The sequence below is a fragment of the Emys orbicularis genome, chromosome 4 (assembly GCF_028017835.1).
Source record: "Emys orbicularis isolate rEmyOrb1 chromosome 4, rEmyOrb1.hap1, whole genome shotgun sequence".
Lineage (NCBI taxonomy): Eukaryota > Metazoa > Chordata > Testudines > Emydidae > Emys > Emys orbicularis.
Genome location: NC_088686.1, coordinates 97,054,153 through 97,065,347, shown reverse-complemented (window position 1 = coordinate 97,065,347; position 11,195 = coordinate 97,054,153). Strand labels below are relative to the sequence as shown.

The 11,195-nt window shown below is 43.2% G+C and overlaps 1 protein-coding gene across 1 annotated transcript in view; it reads right to left on the bottom strand.

Annotated features, from left to right (window-relative positions):
* Window positions 1-2,274: 2,274 nt before the first annotated feature.
* The window catches only part of SPON1 (spondin 1), a 340,693-nt gene continuing 331,772 nt past the window's right edge, over window positions 2,275-11,195 (bottom strand). Inside the window, exons 10-16 of the mRNA XM_065403212.1 lie at window positions 10,234-10,309; window positions 9,476-9,658; window positions 8,843-9,013; window positions 8,575-8,742; window positions 6,936-7,100; window positions 3,791-4,054; window positions 2,275-2,843 (exon numbers count right to left, since the gene is read on the bottom strand). Coding sequence (XP_065259284.1) covers window positions 2,680-2,843; window positions 3,791-4,054; window positions 6,936-7,100; window positions 8,575-8,742; window positions 8,843-9,013; window positions 9,476-9,658; window positions 10,234-10,309 — 1,191 coding nt within the window. The 3' untranslated portion in view covers window positions 2,275-2,679. The remainder of the gene's footprint in view (window positions 2,844-3,790; window positions 4,055-6,935; window positions 7,101-8,574; window positions 8,743-8,842; window positions 9,014-9,475; window positions 9,659-10,233; window positions 10,310-11,195) is intronic.

Below are 11,195 nucleotides of genomic sequence, written 5' to 3'. Positions count from 1 at the left end.
TTTTCCTTATAGGCATGTTCAAATAATATCACATTTCATACATACTCGAGGTATATAATTGGATTCAGCTATTATCAGAACATTGGCAAAGGGAATAAACCTAACATTTAAAACAATTTGATGACATGGAACATACAGGAAGAATGATAGTGACTGGGAACAGAGCATCAACAATGGATGACATTTTGTTAGAGAAACTGGAGTGGCCTTCTCCATAGGTTTTGCAGTAGCATGAACAAGCCAGAAGGGCTTGCGAGGTAGCAACACCCCATCCAGGAGAAAACAAAGAACTCTCATAGACTACATGACCACAAGTTAAAGAGGCACAGATCTGAGGGTCTAATGACTACTGTGGACTGCTTGGCCCCTGTTGGTGCAGAAGCTGTTACCTACAGTAGGGGCTTGTAGAGAACAGGTGCCATGGTTCTCATTTTCATCTGTGTTTCTACTCAGGACAGCTCCTGGGAACCTCAGGGTTTAGTATGGTACCCACCCTTTCTCCTGAAGAGGCTGTCTCGTCACTTCTGCAGTATTTATGATATTCCATGGGGTCTTTTAGCTCAGATGGCTGCTTTGGATATAATAGGCCAGGCAGGTAGGGCCCATACATCTATTTGTGCAAACAGTTAGTGATCCTGATAAAATGACCTGAGCTCTGTAAAATGCGAAGTGTTTGGTTTTCAGAGGTTAGTGAAAAACCTCGTTTTCTGGTTTGGCGCAGCAAGGTTTGCACCCACTGCTGCACTGGTCTTAACTTCATTCTGGGGGCAAGAGATGCAGCAAAATGTACTAAGGTATTAGGGAAGCCCCAGCAGGGGTTTTATAGAAAGAGGATGAAGGAGCCACAGCCTCAGCCAGACACTCTAGAATAGCAGGGGGGTGGGGGAGAGAATGACACAAAAGTGGCAACAGTTCACACGAATTATGAAATTCAAAACCAGGTGCTGGATTTTGGGGCTTGTGACCAAGTATAAATGATTTGAATAAATTATCTACAGCTGGTTTAAAAAGAAATATAAAGTTTCATTTTTCCCTTCATTTCTCTCAAACTTGTTTTAAAAAAGAGTTATCAACCAACAGTCTTTATTGTCAGTGCATCATTATTGATAAATAGGTTTATAATCCCTTTCTTGGACAAAACTTAAAAATTTACCTTTATTTCCCAATTTTAAATGTTAAAACCTTAAGAAATGAAGACTGGCCAGTGCATTAGCAGGCCTGGGATCCAGCAGCTGGTCTCTGCCTGGGGATAGTACTGGATGCTTCAGAGGAAAGGTGTGAAAAATCTCAAGGCGCAATTAGGCAGTAACATACATTAGATATGAAAAGTTTCAGAGTAGCAGCCGTGTTAGTCTGTATCCGCAAAAATAACAGGAGTACTTGTGGCACCTTAGAGACTAACAAATTTATTAGAGCATAAGCTTTCGTGGGCTACAACCCACTTCTTCGGATAGAAGTGGGTTGTAGCCCACGAAAGCTTATGCTCTAATAAATTTGTTAGTCTCTAAGGTGCCACAAGTACTCCTGTTATTTTTGTAGATATGAAAAGTTACTTTCTAACCTTTGGCAGTTAGTGGGTGGCTTAGGCTGTCAGGCATGATTTTTATCTTAGCTAGTGTAACTTCAGGCCACAGTCCTATAATTCACAAATGTCTACGCATTTTACAAATCCTTGTAAACTCTTTGTTGCAAGAATCTGTCCTATGGCAGTGAATGTCACAGACTGATTATGCATTAAGTAACACATGAAAATCCTTCTATTAGTTTTCAGTTTGCTGCTCCCCGCGTCTGTGCATAAGGTATAGATGAGCACCTTTTCAACACCATTCATTGTTTTATATACCTCTTCACTAAATTATTCCTAATTTTTCAATCTCTGGCACGGAAGGACTGCCATGCCACAATCATTGCCTTTTAGACCTTCTTCTATATCCTTTTTGAGACAGTGGTGTTGGGCAGAACTGAACATCGTTCAAGATAAGGGTTCACATTGTCCGAATTTTTCCTGTGTGTGGGTTTTTTTTTTTTTTTGAATCACCACTGCTCATTGAGCAGACACTGTTACTGAGCTATCCAGACTGATGCCCATGTATTTGAGTTGTTTAAAGAAGTAAGGGGATCCTCGTGAAGAAAAATATATAGGATAGTAATTATCCAATACCAGTTTAACCCTCATGGTGGGAAGAGATAATATGCACCTTTAATATTATTGAACCAGCATTACTGAAATTATTCCTTGGCACAGTTGTGTAATCACATAGGCACTGCTTTGGATATTTTGAAATCAAATCAAATGAGACAATTCCTTCCACGCGTGAGACATGTCACTTTAACTTAGTTACGTTAATATGCATGCACCCCATGTCTGTACAGGGAATATTTCTATATGGCTATTGCATATCCACAGAGATGTTTTTATTTCAGAGTTAAATGACTCACAATGACTTACTAGTTTTATGCATTAAGGGCTAGCTGGAGTATCAAGGAGCCACTCTCAGCATACATTTGTGAGGAAATATTTATAAAATATATTTCTTGCACCAGCAAGACTAATAAGCAACCCACACTGCAAAAATGAAGACTAATATACACCATTTATATATATATTTTTTTTAAATCAAAACCATGGTTGACTTTCCATTTAGCTCAGACTCCATCACTTTGCAGCCTCGGGTTTTGCTAACAAGGGTGAACATTACATGCTCTTATCTCCTTCTTGTCTTTGCAGCTGGTAAACTGAGTGCTTTTGAACCTCTTCTTTACAGTCATGAAGCGTTCCTGAATTCCACCACCACACAGTTTGGTACATTCTGACCAAGCAGTCCATGGTCTCATCTTACAACCTAAAAATAAAAACATTTATCAATGCTATTTTAGCTAGCTTTTCATCTCTATCTCCCCTGGTGTATGGACACATACACACTCTTAATATTTTATTATTGTAGCACTAAAAGGCTCCAATCAAGTCCAGTCAAGGTCCCATTGTGGTAGGCATTGTACAAAAGACAATCCCTTCCCCCCAAAAATTTTCATCTACCTCTTTATAACCTAGATTGTAATTAGCAGGGATGTTGGTATTGGAGTTTTGCTAAAGCTTAGCATAGAAAGAGGTGCTAGCTAAGACATTTATAGCTGGATTTAGGAGCAAATTTTGCAACAGTTCAGATGCAATTGGAGCTGGAGGTTTTTAGTTCAGTCCCATGGAGTTTTTAGTCAGTATTAACTTTTTTGATGGTCTATTGTTTGTATGGAAGGACCTTACTGAGAAAGAACAAGATATTCTTAGAGCTGCACAGACATAACCTGTTTTCTTTTGGGAACGGGTGAAAAAAGCTCTCTAGTTGCAACTTGCTACTGAAGTTCAGATCTGACCTTCAATGCTGAAAGATGAAAGCCAAGAACCCAAGCCCACTGTAACTTAGTGAAAGCTTTTTCTAGACTGGAATGCTATTGCAGTCAGGGCCGGCTCCAGTGTTTTTGCCGCCCCAAGCGACGGAAAAAAAAAGAAGCCGCGATCGGTGGCACTTTGGCGGCAGCTCTACCGCCGCTGCTTCATTCTTCAGCAGCAATTCGGCGGCAGGTCCTTCCCTCCGAGAGGGACGGAGGGACCCGCCGCTGAATTGCTGCATGTGACGCCCCTTTCCGTTGGCCGCCCCAAGCACCTGCTTGCTGTGCTGGTGCCTGGAGCTGGCCCTGATTGCAGTGAAGTGCTGATACTCACAGACTTGTTCCTGTTATGAACAAAGGTCAAGCTGCCATGAGTAGCCTAAGCAATGTGGATAACACATACCTGGATACAGCTCACCATCTACATCTTCCTTGGCATGTTCACTTCTCCTTTTCTCACGGGCTTCTTTCCACCGCCTTTTCTCTAGACCTGGACCTCTCAAACATTTTCTTATTCGGCATTTTTTACGCTGGACAGTTTCTGGGCATGGAGCGCCTCCAAACTGTGGTTCCATTTTAATCATTCTCGTCCTGATCATATGACCTTTTCCACAGGATTTATTGCATTCAGACCACTTGGACCACTCGGTTAATTCACAGTCAATGGCTGTAAAGAAAGAAATACTGGCAATTATAACAACTCTTTGGGACCTAACCAGATGATGTAGAAGAAACATATGGCTTTGCCTAATGAGCTTTCATATCCAAACTACGTGAACGTGACAATGCACCCAGTCTTCAGAGTGAGTTTTGCAAGAAAACACATTAAAAATCTCTGTGCGGTCAGGAGGAAATACTTTGCACTAGCTGCCACTGCCTCAACCATCCCGGGAAAGAATGGTGCTAAGAGGTCACCAACTTTAAAAAAAAAAGAATAGTCCTGTTCCTCCTTAAATGCTCCGCTCTGGTGGCAGGAAGTAGGTTTTGACCATCTATTAGTCCATTTTCAATAGTTTTCTCTGGCATTTTGCACACCACCCCAACCATTGTATGAGTCAAGATGTTAAATAATGAATACGTTGCACCCATATAGGACCTGCTCTCCAAGAATCTCAAAGCATTTTACTAATAGTAATGCATATTAAGAATAGTCACATGATTTAAGCAAGTATTGTTATCCCCATTTTACAGTTGGGGAAACTGAGGCATAGAGCTTTTTAACTTGAGTTTTTTACAGTCCCAGAACAAATCAGTGAAACAGACAGGACTTGAACTTAGATTTCCTGAATCATAGTTCCACACTGTAGGCACAGAGCCATTCATACCCCAAAAGTCTGCATTCAGGACTTTCCAGCATTGCTTTAAAAATCAAACTCTCACTGACTGACTAACACTCAAAATGCAGAAATAATCATATTTATTCCAAAGAAGTATTTTTAAAATTATTTAAGAAGCCCTCAGTTACAAAATTGCATCATAAGAATGTGGGTGGAGGGTTATAACCAATGCTGGCTAAAAATGTAGGTAGTTTTATGCAGGGCATTATAACACTTGGCTGGCAAAAAGAGTACACTAAGAATATTCTATCACATCCATCAGCAAGGGCTTCCCCTCTGCTTTGCTTTTCTTAAGAAGTACAAAGCAGCACTAAGAGGGCAGCTGGGGATTCTGTCATGTAGGGGAATTCCCAGGTGGTGTGAGGCCACTGTATGTGGCTCTGCAGCACTTGGTCATAGTCCCCATTGGCCTAGAGATGTGGTTGGAGGAAAAGGCGTTGGACATACGACTCTCTTGTGATTGTGGGCCAATGGAGCAGCCCCTAGGGGGCTATTCTAGGTGGCAGCTCATAAGCTGCTCTAATTACACATACACACCCCAGATCAGGCAAGCAGGAGCATAGTTTTAAGCCACACTGCCCCTGGGTGCTCCACTTGAACCAAACCCAAGGCCAAACATTTTACTTGCTTGCTATTGGAGACTGGATGAAATTATGCATTTGGAAAAAAATCATGGTTTCACTAACTCTTGACCAGCCTGGCATGGAGTTGGGTAGGTTGAACTAATTTCCAAATCCACTATCATCTGAACTATTCATGGACTAAACTGTGTTTTGCGAAAGTCCCCTCACCCACATCTTGTTATTGTCTCTCATGGCCTATGTCATAGTGTCAGTCGAGTTCCTAGTGCTCAGGAGACACCATCATAAAAATCACATCAACAATTGTCAGGAAGTGACAACCTTAGTGGTGGACACAGCAGAGGCCAAGAAGGCCTGGTCCTTCCACCCTTCTAGGTTTAAGATACAGTATAAGGAAGCTGAGGTTGCTGCTTCCCATACTGTCCTTGTTCCAATAAGAAGAAGATTGTGAATGGCTGAATTTTCATTCATACAAAGAGGTCCATGGAGATGCTGTTATATTTCATAACAACAAAGATAAGCAGGGAGAATCCAGTTATATTTCCTTAAAGGGAAGAGTTAGTAAGGAGCTAAAATGTGGCATGAAAAGACAGCAAGGTGCTCATTTTTTAATAAATCTGGCGCTGTGGGAAATACATATACTTTGAGTGAAAGGCATTGCACCTGCTAAGTGCCCTCTCAATCTCACATATTAGGTGAGGGTAACTTTCCCTGGCCTGGATTATCTGTGGAGATGAAGCACACTGGGTATTTTAATAATGAGTTATTGCTCATTTAAGTAGTATATTCTCAAATATGCACATTGTATGCAGGACACACAATATGTATTTGAGTACCAGGATAGTCTGATGTAGCTCATGGAGTAGGAAACAAGAAATCCATAAAGCACACAGAACAGCCCCTTAAATATTCATAGTGCCATTTGGGGAGGCCCTGGGGTTTTTTCCTCTGCCATAGTGGATTACCCTGTGGAGCAGTTTATCTTCACCATGATGGGCCTGTTGTCTCTCCCAGCTGATTGTACCCTTTATAGGTCCTCTTAAACAGCTGTCAGACCTCTCAAAGTCCTTCACGCTGCACGTTTTCAGCATCTTCCAGATTTCATTTCCCAAGGACTCAGAGAGGAGGAGTTACAGACTCTCTCCCCATTACCCAGATGGGGTTGGACAGCCGTATAGCCGAGGGACAGGCATATCATCAGGTTCCGAGCAGCACTCAGTGGGTCTGGCACACAACCACCACAGCTCTGTCCAGGCTCCACAGCACAGACTAAGCACAGCACCAGGGGTTGATGCTTAGGCTACATCTACACTATGAGCTAGGTGTGTGATTCCCAGCTTGCGCAGACATCCTAAAAATTGTAGTGTTGTCATGGTAACATGGGCAGCTAAGGCATGGACTAGCCAGGCCGAAAGCAAACCTGCCTGAACCACATGGGTGCGTACTCAATACGGCTAGCCACCACTTGCTGCTGTCCACACTATCTTTACTGTTCTAGCTCAATGAGTGCTAGCATGAGCATATTTACACAGGCTGGGAATCACACCCTCAGCTCATAGTGTAGATATAGCCTTAGTTTGCAGAACATGTGAAATTAGCCTTCCTGTTTCAGACCGGTTCCTACACTTACGGCACTCTGGAAGCATGCACTTCTCCACTTGCTCCAGCTCCTCATTACAGTCTCCAAGCTCAGCTGCAGATTTCAGCATCCTTTGCCGGGTCCTCATCCCCTTCCCACAAGTGACACTGCAGTCACTCCATTCAGACCAAGGGGAAAGCATACAGGGAATGGTATCTAGTGCATGAAAAGAATGATTAGCAAAGATAACGAATCTCCATTATGTTGACAAGTTATTTAAACACAAAGCTTTGAAAGAATTAAATGTGAGCATTTGAAGAAGGGACGCAACCCCTATTTTTTGTATTTTGCTGTTAGCTTGCTTTTTGTTTTATTCAAGCTAACTTGATGTTCCTACAAAAGCTCAGATAAAACCCAACATTTTTTTTCAGGTTAACTATTAAAAATGTTTCTCTGCAAACTTTTTTCCACTTTGTTTCTGCAGAGACTCAATGCATGAGAATCAAAATACTTCAAGAAAGTACTTGTGGGCGCATTTGAAACTAGGAACGTCCTGTGAGAAAGCCTGATCTTGTGAAATTTATAACAGTCTGATTCCAAATCAAAGAACTCATCACAGGCTGGGAACAGTATTTCATGCTACACTTTTTGATTCCTTTACAGCAGGGGTGGGCAAACTTTTTGTCCTGAGGGCTACATCTGTGTAGGGAAATTGTATGGCGAGCCATGAATGCTCACAAAATTGGGGGTTGGGAAGAGGGGGGTAGGGCTCCGGCTGGGGGTGCGGGCTCTGGGGTGAGGCTGGGGATGAGGGGTTGGGGGTGCAGGAGGTTGCTCCGGCCTGGGACGGAGGGGTTTGGAGGGCGGGAGGGGGATCAGGGCTGGGGAAGGGGGTTGGGGCAAGGGAGGAGGTGGAGGGGTTCAGGCTCCGGGCAGCGCTTACCTCAAGCAGCTCCCAGAAGCAGTGGCATGTCCCCCTCTGGTTCCTACGCGGAGGTGCGGCCAAGCGACTCTGCACGCTGCCCTGTCAGCAGGTGCTGCCCCTGCAGCTCGCATTGGCCGCAGTTCCCAGCCAATGGGAGCTGTAGGGGCAGCGCTTGGGGCGGGGGCAGTGTGCGGAGCCCTCTGGCTGCCCTTACGTGTAGGAGCCAGAGGGGGGACATGCTGCTGCTTCCTGGAGCTGCGCGGAGTGGGGCAAGCCGCCAACCCTGCTCCCCAGCTGGACCGCCGGAGTGGGGCAAGCCCTGGACCCTGCTGCCCGGCGGGAGCTCGAGGGCCGGATTAAATCATCTGAAGGGCCAGATGTGGCCCCCAGGCCATAGTTTGCCCATCCCTGCTTTACAGCAACAGTAATTACTTAAGGCAGTGGGTTCCACTATGGAATACTTACGGGAGCCCACAGGTATTTTGCTAATATACATGTGTATAGCATCTGGCAATGATACTGTGATATTCTGAAAGCATTGCTTTGAAAAAGTAATACGGCCATAGCAGTGAATAATTTTTCTGGAACTGATATGTCATCCTTTGGGTGGAAGTGGTACCAATGCATGTTCTCTTGAGGCAGGGAATCTGGTGCAGGGAAAAGTTGGGAATGTTTCCTGTTAGACACATTCTTTGATGTGCTCAAACAAAGTGTCATGAGAGTTGTCATACTTCTGTCCATGGCAGGTGGCTCGTAGACACTTACGGCACTCTGGCATCATGCATTTCTCCACCTCGGTAGTTTCCGTATTGCACATGGATCCATCAGCTGGAGTCATCTTAATCATTCTATGTCGCTTTTTCATTCCCATTCCACAGCTAGCGCTGCATTCATTCCACTCTGCCCATTCTGTCACAAGGCAACTACTAGGAGCTATTTATAATGGAAAGAGAAAAAAATCACTATCTAAGAAATGGTTCGTTTAGTGCTTTTGTTACTGATTGGATTTTGCAAGGCTAAATGAAATACTTACAACATTCCTCATTTACAATACATTTCTCAGTTTCTTCAGTAGGTACTTTGCACATCGAGCCGTCGTCAGGAAATTGTTTCACATATCTCTCTCTAGATCGCATTCCCATTCCACAAGAAACAGTACAGGGGGACCATGTAATCCATTCAGACATCATGCAAGTGGAACCATCTAAAATACAGAGGAGAATTTCAATTACCTACATTGAGATTGCCACGCCTTTGCCCAATAAATCTCATCTACCAAGAGGTATCTACCCCCCCTCACTCTTTTCAGACTTCCATGCTTCTGTTTATCCACTCTATCTCCTGTCTCATTCTGCCTTTCCCTTCATTCCTCACTTCACTCCTTCCTTCTTGCTGTTCCTCCTTAACCTTCAAACATACACTCAAACAGCCTACTGAATTGCAATAGCGAACACAGAGGACCGCATTTTCTAAGGTGACTCCATAATTTTCCACATGGGTGTTCACAGTTTTGAACACACAAACACTTATGCATGCACTTTTCTTCAACCATCATCACTTACACCTAGAGATGGGACCATGCAGCTATAATAGAAGGTTAGGCCTCCAAGTTAAAATGCCCTCCCCCTCCCCCATTTTATCCCTCCACTCTTTCCTGTTTTGTTACCTTCATCACTACAGCCTGGGCCCATACATGGCTGAAAATCCTGGGTATCGGGACAAGGCACACTGAGGTCCAGCTGGGCTTTAAGCATTCTCTGCCTCATCCTCTTGCCCTTATCACAAGTGGAGGAGCTGCAGGCTGACCATGGGGACCAGTTTGAGTAAATGCAAGTCTCAGGGGTGTCATCTAAAATCAATAAAAAGCAGAACATGTCAACAATGAGTTAGTCTCCATTTATGCCTCTTCACTTGGTTGGTGATTGCATGAGATGTTTAACATGATTGGTTCCTTGCTTGCTAATGAAGCATTTCACTGTTTTAAGTTTCACTCAGCTGGCACCTTTGTGTGATGCAGCTCGGAATTCTTCCTTGTGTTAGGATATTAAGAAGTTTGTTTTAATTCCTCCCAGATAGTCACCTGTACTATACATTTCTAACAGATCGGACAACTGTTGCCAAACTTCTGTGGGCACCACGGTAGTTCTGTGCAGGTTGCTAGGCCAAAGAGGCGCAACATAAAGAATGGAAAACTGCATCACTGTGACTTTCAGTGGGACTTGTGCTTTTAAGTCACTTAAGTGCTTTTGAAAACCCCACTATTGTCATCAGTTCTTCAGGCATTCAAGTAAGAAATGATGCTGAGTGTGTTGTTTTTGTATATTTAATAGTCTACTAATAATGACATAAAGGCAGGAAATATACAGAAGCAGCACTGGAGGATGAAACAAAAAACTCACATAGCAGAACGTAATTAAAAAGTACCTTCTTCTTTCTCTTCTGGAACAAGATCTGCTACAATGTCATCTACATTATCAGGGATGATATTGCATTGCTCTCCCTGCAGAGAAAGAGTGGTAAAGATTTAAATTAGGAAGGTAATGGGAATAAACCAATAGGTGCTGGCAGGATGTAAAACCAGTTGCTAGAAGCTACACAGTAACACAAGCAGGGTTTGTGCTCCAGTACCTCAACGGTTGTAAAGCTACAGATTTGCAGTTATTCACGGTTGTATGCAGGGAGCCAGCACAAATCCTATAACTCACTCAATTCCAGTAGGGCTTAAATGCTGCATACACATTGTGCTGGCCTGTTTCATAGTGGGGAATTTCACCTCTAGAGAATTTAAAATATAGGCAAGAAATAGCAACAGGCTACATAGGTTGGGATTTCCAAAAGCGTATTTATACATCTAAGGAAAACCACCTGAAACACTGATATGCAAAGAGAATGGGAAACCTGGACAGAAAAAATGCACAGAGAAACCTAGGTGTGAGAGTAGAGAGCAAACTAAAATGCCTGAAATTTCATACAGTGGCAGAAACAATGTGGTTTGGGACTGCATATTCAGAGGCCTTACATCACAAAGAAGGATACTAATGGCACCTCTGAGTACACTGGTGGTGGGGTTACGTATAGAATGCAGTATACAGTGAGCTTAATAAATTGGGAGGAATTTGGAACAACATCAGTGATTAAAAGTCTGCAGATATGCTTTTGAGGGAAAATAAAAAGGGTCTATGCCCAAACCTTACTTAAGGACCTGCAGGTTTGAATCAGTGCTGATGTGGTTCTAAATTACAATGAAGACAGGAATATATAACCATCTGCAAATACTCGTGGTCTAAAAAGCAGAAAGTGGAGACATATTTAGGAGGATCCCCTATGCAATAACAGAGACAAATAAGATGAAACTAAGCCAAAGGAAAAGTAGCTTGATTATCAAG